We start from the raw sequence: 10,278 nt of genomic DNA, 5'->3' as shown, positions 1-10,278 counted from the left end.
CTTAAGATGCGCAGGTCTTAAAAAACCCCTGGTATCACCCTTGAAGCACAGCCTTCCAAAGTCAGGGGGGAAGAGGTCTGTTTAGACAAAGGAAAGGATCGGGGGTGATTCTGCGCCCTGGGACCCACAGAACTACTTTAAAAATCCCAACCTGGGGGGGGGGGGGTCAAATAGTGAAGCCCTGTAGCAACAGAAGGCACATTCTGAAGCACCCGAGCTGTTCGGTTCCATAAAAAATCCAGGAATTGTAAAATTAACAACAATAATGCGGGGGGCACTCTATCCAAAGAGTTAAGAAGGAATGGGAAAGTGTTGAGTTATATATGGAAAAATATGGAAAGGAAAGTTAGTTAAAGATAAAAAAATAAATAATTATCGCAAGGGGAAAAATAACATCATAAAGGGTAATAATATTTAATATAAAATAGACAACACAACAGAAAAAGCAAGTATATGACTAAATGAGATCGCACAGGAGTGAGGGAAGTGGGGAGAGAGGGAGGGGGGTAAGGAATGGAAGGAGGCAATGGTTGGAGGAGGGTATAGGGGGATGAATTAAAGGAAAATTAAGACTGAGAAGCGCATGGTTTTTGTTTTTTAAAGATGCAAAGGCTTGCAATCAGCCAAAGTATATAGCCCAACTTCCAGGAGACTGCGATCTACTTGCGGATTTATAAACTGGAGGTGATCTACCCCCGTTTTATTGGTGTTCAGGTCAGAGTTGTTTTTAGAGAGAGGAAATATCCAATTTTTGAGGTTAAAGTAAAAGTTCCTGACCTTTTTTTTATAATGAGGAAATGCTGCTAAAACTCTGTTCTTCATTCCACGAAGGGGAGAGGGGGCGGGGCCGGGTGCTCAAAGACAAAAGAAATGGAAAAGGAGATAGCGATCAACTACAGCCTCCTGGGGATCGACCAGCCTCGCATTCATGCAGCCGCCGGGAGAGGCAGGGGCTGCAGCCGAGTGCTGCTTCGCAAACAAACGGGGGAAAGTGCTTAGCACCCAGAGAATCCTGCTGAAAAACACGAAGCAGCAACAGCAATTGCACACACACCATCCCAAGCCAGCACAGTAACCAAGTCCCAAAAGCAAGAAAGGACTCAGCAAACACTGCTGCGGCCGGCGTTGCTGCTGCTGACTCGGGGAGCTCAGTGCTCTCTTCCGCACAGCGCCTATCACTATGGCTTATTTTCGGGGTACGGTTTATATTTCTCAAATGCTTAGAAATGCTGCTATGGCTTATTTTATGACTACGCCTTAAAAAGGGGGAAACACGGTAGTTCCATCGGTCCTCAGCTATAGCACAGGAGAATGAATGAGTGTGTGTGAGTAACCACAGCCTTTGCAATCAAAGAGTCAGTGCTGTGTTTCTCACAACCAACCCCAGTCACTGAACAGCTCAGAAGGGCAGCATCTTCAGAAAGCTGATTCAACATAACACTATCTTCCCGTTGATTCCTCCAAGCACAAAGGGGAGACTTTCTGGTAAGAATTCTTAAACATTTAGAAAGCGGAATGGGATGAAACCAAGAAGGGGTGTTAGGGTGGGAGGGTGGTAGTTGGTTTCTAAGAGGAGAACACTATTATTTCTGTATGTTATGGTTATGGTTATTTCTAGTTGCTTAATATACTTTTGAATTGTTATTCATTTGATATGTTGTGAGCAACTTAGGGGGATAATTTTCTGGGAAAGTGGCATCCAAATGAACAGATGGTGATGATGATAACTAGAGCTCAGATTTGCAATTTGGGCCCCCAATTCCCAGATGTCAAAGAGATCACTCTGACTCCTCATTTCTGTCCAGAGTTCCTTGAAATGTTCTTAAGCTTTAGAATGGGGGGGGAGAGGTAGTGCCCTCCAGATGTTGGTGGACTCCAACTCCCACATCCCTGACCACTGGTTGTGCTGGCTGCAGTTGATGGGAGTTGTAGTCCAACAACATCCGGAGGGCACATCCCTCTTTGGCCCTGTTTTGCATCCTCCTTGAGTGTCTTTGCCCAGTTGGACTGTGTCTTTGTACTGGAGAGTGCCTCTTGCTTGCCTGAATGGAGGACAGAGAGGGGTGTGGTGAGTGAATGTAAAAACTAGCCCCCCAAAAAGTAAAATTTACATTGGTTGCCTACCCACCTTTGCTTCTGCCCCCACCCACCATAGGCATGTGGACCCCAGAAGGCTGGCCAGAAGGGAATGTGGCTCTCAGGCTGAGGACGGCTCCCTTTCCTGATCTAACTTTTTGGTGTGCTCCTCTTCTTTTGCACTTAAGTCTCCCTGATCGAGAAAGGCATTCTGAAAACCCACACCATATATTTTAAGTACATTGTTTCCCCCTATGAATCCTGGGACTGGTAGCTCCAGTAGTTCTTTAAGGGTGCTGAGAACTGTGGCTCTGTGAGGAGTAAACTACAGTTCCCAGGATTTTTGTGGTGGGCAGGGTAAGCCATGACTGTTAAAGTGGTATATATGCTGTGGTTGTCACTACACAGGCATATAGAGCCATGCACAGTTTATAACACTCTTTTCTGTCTCTATAACAGCAATAGCCTCATTTGACCATGAAATGTGAACTTTGACCTGCTATGAGATTAAATCCAGGGGAATGTAGCAAGAGGGAAAGTGATAAAGGAGGTCACTAACCGCAAGGATGTGTGTTCTTTGCCCTGGGTAGAAACTCCTTGATAGTGATGACTCAGAGCTAGTGGGTTAGCAGCCAATTGTAGCTTTCTATGTTTGTGGCTCAGCTTGAGAGGCAGTGATGCTTCTGAATACCAGTTGCTGGAAACCACAGAATGGGAGAGTGGTCTTGTGCTCAGGTCCTGCCTGCTGGTTTCTCACAAGCATCTGGCTGGCCACTATGAGAACAAGATGCTGAACTGGATGGGCCATTGGCCTGACCCATCCCATTCTTATACTAAACATCTTTAAAATGAACCTGTGTCAGAAATGTTGCTGTGGATGGGAGGATTGCAGATTTTAAAAACTTAGTGGCTGGAGTGCTCTGTGAAAATTTGATTGTGTACCCAGAGGTGTATGTAGCAGCCTCCGCCAGTGCCTAGGGTAGACCCAAGTTGTTGAACACTACAGACCCCCATGCCACCCAAAAGACCCCCATGGTGACCTATGGCCCCCTGGTGTGGACCGCCCCCTCCCCCCAGCTACTGTGTATACCTGTGTGTAGTGTAGTGGAATGGAATAGAAACATGTTTTCCTCTTCAAATTTCATGGGCTTTGCTGCAATTGGATCCTGTCTCTTGTGATGCTGTCCATTCTCAGAATATCAACAATCTGTACGCATATTCCCCACCCCCCACCCCTTGTCCAGGTTCTGTTTGAAGATCCTTTGAAAGAAGACCAGAAGACCACAAGAGTTTCTGTGCCATCATGAACACTTTCTGGGCAGTCCTCTGTTTTGTGGTGTATGGTAAGTGTAAGGGTGATAGAAACTAGGAGAGGATATATTTCTTAGGTATCATCCTTCCTTACTCACGTTTGTGAGTTCAGCAGAGTACAAGGAAGCAAAAATAAGGAAGCTGTTGATAAGCTAGCTTTCGCCTTTTAATTTAAGTAATCCAAGATGCTTTACTGCAGGCTGGATTTCCTGGTATTTCCCCCTTAAAACAAAAAAACAAGCAGAACAGTTTTCTTAGAAGTAAAGATAGGTTTACTCACTCAGTTTCACAGTAGCAGTCTTGAGGCAGGCTTAAAATGTAGTTGCAGACCTATATTATAGTTTTGATTAGGATTGGAGTCTGAGCTGCAACTCAGATTCAGCATGTGCCCTACATCCAGGAGCGTAAAGGAATAGGTGCATCCCCTTGACCAGTTTGGTTGCTCCTCCACATGCAGCTGCTGGGTGACCTTGGGCTAGTCACACTTCTCTGAAGTCTCTCAGCCTCACTCACTTCACAGAGTGTTTGTTGTGGGGAAGGAAGGGAAAGGAGATTGTTAGCCGCTTTGAGACTCCTTCAGGTAGTGATAAAGCGGGATATCAAATCCAAACTCTTCTTCTTCTTCTGAACCTTTTCCAACTCTACAATATCCTTTTGAGATGAGGCAACCAGAACTGTACACAGCATTCAAAATGTGGTCGCAACATTGATTTGTGTAAAGGCCTTATGATACTAGCAGTTTTATTTTCAATTCCTTTCCTAATGAACCCTCGCATGAAATCTGCATTTTTCACAGCTGCCACACAATGGGTCCAAAATATCTGGAGAGGACCAGGTGGGCGTTGGCTGTTCTAGTTCCCCTAAGTGTAGACATGGGGGAATCTTTAGTCTAAAATTGCCTTTCTTTGGCTCTTCTCTGTTTGGCCTGCAGGGTTAGGGGATGGACAATAGCTCAGACTTAGACAGGGCCGGATTTAGGTTTGATGAGGCCCAAAGCTACTGAAGGTAATGGGGCCCTTTATATGTCCAGCTGTCCTTTGTCAACAACAAATTGTCGCTGTTTTTTGTGTGTTGAATATATGCTATATGGTAATTTATGGACCTAATAAGTACCTAAAGCCATTTGCACATAACAAAATATCTATTTTATCAAAGTAATTGTTGAACTGAAATACAATTAAGAAGTATATTAATAGTGAAAAATTTTGGGGGGGGGCCAAGAGAGTGGGGCCCTAAGCTATAGCTTGTTTAGCTTATATGTAAATCCAGCACTGGTCTTACAGCAAGTGATCTGTTATCTATTTGTGATAAAATAGATGCCTTACACAGCACTTGAAGATAAATCTTTACTCATATTCTCGTGTCTGTGTGTCTGCGTGCAATGTTTCTCTCCCTTGAGTCCAAGAGAGGGTTTAGTCCTTTTGCTTTCAAAACTTCTCCACAGCAGTGCATAAATTATTAATCCAAACCTTGCCTTTTCTCAGAAACTCCTCCAGACAATGTCTGCTTGAAGTCACCCCACTCAACATTCTCAGTCAAAAAACCAACTAACGGAATAGCCAACCAACTGCCAACTGCCAACTGCCTCCTCCTTTCCTCAACACCATTCATTATAAGTGTACAATGCAAATAGAGTACAAATACTAACATGATCTGCCCCTGTCGCATCCCAGCCTGGTCCGATATCCTGTATTGAGATTAAATAATGTCACGTGAGACAGCTAGGAAAGGCACTTCCATTTCAGGATCTGGAGAGCCGCTCCCAAGTTGAAACAGTCCAGGCCAGTGAACGAAACAATTGTCAGAGTGCTCCACAGATGCAACAACCTGGGAAATTATGAACTGTCCAATACATTAACCAGTATTAAAACTCATTCATGGGTTGTGTGTCCAATGTAGCACCAAATTTAGGTCACTTAGTGGTATACGGTAAGCCCGCAACTTAGGCAGGGGTTACGTTCCAGAGATTGCGCCTGAAGCTAAAATTCTGTATAGTTAAAACACATCTGGTTCAGTGGCGGGTGGGATTGTCCAATTCATCCCCCGCCACTCCCTTTCTGTTTTATAAATTTTGTGCCATGCATGTAAAGCTGAATGAGCACAAGTGAAATGTGTGTAAGTTCTGGGCTTACTGTAGTTGCTCTGTTGATCTACTGTTTTGCACCAGTGGAACATCGTTGCACCAGCAGGTTGCTGGTCGCCTTGTTGCACAGTAGAACACACAATCTGTTGTGCAGCAAGTTTCCATTAGCACAGCTGCTGTGTTGGATTCCTCTGCTGCGTGACATATCTGTCCACTAGCACGAAAGCCCTGGCGCTAGCGGACAGAGAATGTTGGGCACAACGCCATGTCACGATGGGCTGGTTCTGGTTACATTCCCATAACCTGGTGCCTTCCAGAGGCTTTGGATTCCAGGTCCCATCATCCCCAGCCAGCAGGGCCAATGGTCAGAGGTAACAGGAGCCGCAGTCCAAATAATGTGGGGGACACTGGGTTGGGAGGTGGCTGAGTTACATTGTTGTTTAAAGCTTAAATACAGAACTAAGGGACAGTGTTTGATAGTCATTACAGCCCAGGGTTAAAGCTATGATTGGAAACTCATTTTGTGCTGTTCTCTCACCCAGCAGTGAACACAGACCTGAGTGGACACTCTGCCCTGGCCATGTCTAGCCCTCATGACTTAACAGAGAACAGCGGCAAGCCTGAAACAGAAGAGATGCCTTCAGCGATGCTGCAGGAGCTGCTGTGGTTTTTTCGGAGGGAAGAATGTGAGTCCTCACAAGGATAGACTTGTTTGCAGAATTGTCACTGATTAGTGTTGCAGGCCCTAGGGCAGTTCCCACATTACACATTCTGTGTAATAGCTGAGCGGGTGGCGCTGTGGGTTAAACCACAGAGCCTAGGGCTTGCCGATCAGGGGGTCGGCGGTTCGAATCCCCGCGACGGGGTGTGCTCCCGTTGCTCGGTCCCTGCTCCTGCCAACCTAGCAGTTCGAAAGCACGTCAAAGTGCAAGTAGATATATAGGTACCGCTACAGCGGGAAGGTAAACAGTGTTTCCGTGCGCTGCTCTGGTTTGCCAGAAGTGGCTTTGTCATGCTGGCCACACGACCTGGAAGCTGTACGCCAGCTCCCTTGGCCAATAACGTGAGATGAGCGCCGCAACCCCAGAGTCGGTCACGACTGGACCTAATGGTCAGGGGTCCTTTTACCTTTACCTTTTTACACTTATAGAGCTTTTCACATGTAACCTTCGACGAGTGCATGCAACAGGTGAGCTGTACAAGTTACCAAATGTACACTTCTCCACACATGCACTCGTAGATGTGTGAGAGAGAGCTAGAGCTTGTACCTGTTTTCAGTGCAATGTGTGGAAAGTCTTTCTAAGACTCAGAGTGTGGAGACTGAGAGCCCAGGGTGGAGCTTAGAGAATGAATTAACTGTCAATCTCTCTTCCCAGGGAACTCTGGGAATGGTAATTCTTGAGGGGAACAGGTGCTCCTAGCAACTCTCAACACCCTTAAGAAAACACAGTTCCCAGAATTCCTTGGTGGAAGCCATGACTGTTTAAAGTGGTACGAACGTGGTTTAAATGTATAATGCAGATGGGGCCCATGTTGGAAAGGCAGAAAGGGTGGGACAGGCTGTGAGAGCATAGCTATCAAGTTCTCCCTTTTTATAAGGGAAATTCCCTCATGCTGAATAGGCTTCCTCGTGAGAAAAGGGAAAACTTGACAGCTATGTGTGTGAGAGACAACCGGACAGCAACTCCCAGGAGCTATTGACCCATATTATCATGGCTCCCTGTTTTCTCTTGCAGCAACTACATGGAATTACTGCATTCTCGGCCTTTCAGTGCTGGTTCTGCTTGTAGGCATAGTCCTCTTGTGGAAAAACATTGCAGCAAACAGGTAAGGATAATGCCAGAATGTAGGAAGAATAGCAGCAATAAAGATGAATATATTACCTAAAATGTTATTCCTATTTCAAACTATACCTGTTGTGAAGGGTACAAAACAATTCCAAGAATGGCAGAAGATTTTGTCAAGATTTGTCTGGCAGGGGAAAAAACCTAGAATAAAACATAAAATTTTGGTAGATAGAAAAGAAAGAGGCGGATTCTCTCTACCAGACTTGAGACTTTATTATGAAGCGTCTTGTATGTGTTGGATAAAAGAGTGGATAACTCTAAAGAACACGGACCTGCTAGATCTGGAAGGTTTTAATAATAGATTTGGATGGCATGCATATCTATGTTATGACAAAAAAAAGTCTCATACAGGGTTTACAAACCATGTGATAAGAAGATCTCTGTACGAGGTGTGGGAAAGAAATAAAATGCTGTTAGAGACTAAAAAACCATGGTGGGTCTCACCAGTAGAGGTATTAACAGTCAAGAAAGTAAACATGGAGGGGAGGTGGGCCAAGTACGAGGAAATCTTGACAAAGACTGAAAAGGGATGGAGATTAAAACCCTATGAAGAAATTAAAGGAGTTTTAACAGGATGGATACAATACCATCAAATAAATGATGTTCTTAGGGAAGATAGGAAAATAGGCTTTGAGGACAAAAGGTCCAAATTTCAAATAGAAGTGCTAGAAGGCAAAACAAAGCTTCTGTCAAAAATGTATGATTTGTTGTTAGAGTGGTATACAAAAGATGAGTTGACAAAAGAAGTGATGATCAAATGGGCAAAGGATTTTGGGCATAATATTGAATATGACGCGTTGTTGAAATTATGGAATCAAACTTTAAGATTTACAGCATGTACTGCTTTGAAAGAAAATGTATATAAGATGATGTATAGATGGTATTTAACACCAGTTAAATTAGCCAAAATGTATAGAATGAGTGACAAAAGTTGCTTGAAATGTAAAGAGAAAGATGGTGAATTTTATCATATGTGGTGGACATGCGATAAGGTAAAAAGATTTTGGGAGATGCTTTATAATGAATTGAAAAAGATGTTTAGGTACACTTTTCCAAAAAAAAAACGGAAGCATTTTTGTTAGGAATAATAGGAGGAGAGATTAGAAAAGAAGATCAAGTACTGTTTATGTATGCGACAACCGCGGCTAGGACATTGTTAGCCCAAAAATGGAAATTACAGGAATTACCAACAATTGAGGAGTGGCAGACAAAAATGATGGACTATGCTGAACTTGCTAGGTTGACTTGCAAGATCCGCGACCAAGGTGAGACGAGGTTTCAAAAAGACTGGAGTAAATATGTGGACTATATGGAGAAAAACTGTAGATCTTTAAAAACACTTGCAGGACTGAAATAAATCCTACGAACTGATTAAAAAAGTCAAAAAGGAACTGCAAAAATTGGAGTTAACAAGAAACCCGCTTGAAGGGAGGGGGGGAAGTCACAGCTCGGCAGAGCAAGATGTAAGATGAAAGTATAAGATGTTTTGTATAAAAGATTGTTTTTTTATTATAATTTGATAAATTGGAAAATGGAATAAAAATTTATTTTAAAAAAAGGATAATGCCAGAATGGAGGGTTCTTATGTAATGTCTCCTCAGCTGGGCACGTCGGCTTGCAGAGTTGGAGCTGGAGATGAGGAAGAAATTTGGTTCAGCTTACCTTTTAATGCAAACTTACCTCATTTGCACTTCCTGAAAACAATACTTGAAAGGAAATGCAGCTAGCCTTCAAAACTGGCATGTCTGGGAAATTTTTCGTATGGTTCTCAGGATTCTTTGGGACAAGCCATAACTTTTCAATGTGGTGTGATAGTGCAGAGGGGCTGCAAGTTGGAGCTGTGCAGAAGCACCAGCCATGTAGCCCAAATACCGTGGATGTGTCTCTGCTATAGATTTAAATGGGTTTGAGCCAGTTTCTATCCCCAGGAAACCTTGAGAAATATAGTTTTCAGTCTCTTCCTGCCTCAAAATTAATCTGAGCCTGATGAATTTATTTTATTTATTTCTTCTCCTCCCATCCTGCTAGAGCCCAGAAGGTTGCCCTCCTGCACCAAGAAGGGTATGTAGCTAGCCAGCCTGATGAGACGGAAATGAACCAAGCTTTTGTGCCTTTGAAGGAACATAACAACTCTGGTTCCCCCACGGAGAACTTCCTTCCAAAAGTAGAGAATGCCGGGCAGGTGACAATCCATTGGAAGGATGGGAACGTTACAACCATGTTTGCAGGTGCGCCCGAAGAGGATGCATAGGGTTCAACAGGATTCTCATTAGTTTTTTTGGAAATTGAGTTTCTAAGCCAAGCAAAGTTCATCAAATGGACCCAAAGTAGCTGCGAAGCGGGGAGGTATTAATGTTACATGTGGTGCAAGGGACCGAATTGACCATTTCTATTCATACAGTGGGTGTAATTTCTTTAGATTTTCTTTACAGGGGGGTTTGAGATGAAAAGAGAAAGTAACTCAAAAGTTCCATGGTCTGGAGTATATCAAGGAGTGGAGGGCAGGTATAATTCTGTACGATCTATACGATCTGTATGATCAATAAATGCGTTCCATATTTTCTTAATTTACCATTTGTCCATTTGTCCCCTGATTACACTTTTTGTGTGTTCGTTTCTCTAAAAAGGAACATTGCCAAACTTTTTGGTACCACACGTCAATATTGTTTACATTCCAAACGGTCTTCCAATTCTGAGCTACATCTGCTTGTGCGGGAGGAAGGAAGCGTTAAGATGATCAGCAATTACAGTATAATGACTGAGCTATCTTAAGTCCGTTATGTCAGTACCCCTTGCATCTGTTTTGTTTATCTTTAATTTGCATTTTCGAAAAAGCTCAGTAAAGGGGGGAAAGGAGGAGAAATAACAATTTAAAAGTGCAGTTTAAAACTGTGAATTGTGAAACTGAACTGGAGAGAGTGACCAGAATGTCCAAGAAAATGGAATGAATGAATAAATGAA

The 10,278-nt window shown here is 43.5% G+C and overlaps 1 protein-coding gene across 1 annotated transcript; it reads left to right on the top strand.

The window, feature by feature from the left end:
• The first annotated feature begins 837 nt into the window (after positions 1–837).
• Positions 838–9,888, top strand: SLC51B (SLC51 subunit beta). The gene is made up of 5 exons (XM_035131047.3): positions 838–1,485; positions 3,321–3,419; positions 6,013–6,156; positions 7,207–7,297; positions 9,346–9,888. Exons 2-5 carry the CDS (start codon positions 3,380–3,382, stop codon positions 9,566–9,568), a joined length of 498 nt encoding a protein of 165 aa, XP_034986938.2. The 5' UTR covers positions 838–1,485; positions 3,321–3,379; the 3' UTR covers positions 9,569–9,888.
• Positions 9,889–10,278: the final 390 nt, after the last annotated feature.

The sequence above is a fragment of the Zootoca vivipara genome, chromosome 13 (assembly GCF_965207765.1).
Source record: "Zootoca vivipara chromosome 13, rZooViv2.hap1.1, whole genome shotgun sequence".
Lineage (NCBI taxonomy): Eukaryota > Metazoa > Chordata > Lepidosauria > Squamata > Lacertidae > Zootoca > Zootoca vivipara.
Note: the sequence above shows the minus strand (reverse complement) of the source record. Positions and strands in the feature narration are given on the sequence as shown.

Bases quoted from the DNA above. Each gene is read 5' to 3' on its own strand.
- SLC51B (XM_035131047.3), top strand. From the start codon at position 3,380: ATGAACACTTTCTGGGCAGTCCTCTGTTTTGTGGTGTATG. The intron at 3,420-6,012 runs GTAAGTGTAAGG...TCTCTCACCCAG, and splicing joins CCTCTGTTTTGTGGTGTATG to CAGTGAACACAGACCTGAGT. The intron at 7,298-9,345 runs GTAAGGATAATG...CCATCCTGCTAG, and splicing joins AAAAACATTGCAGCAAACAG to AGCCCAGAAGGTTGCCCTCC.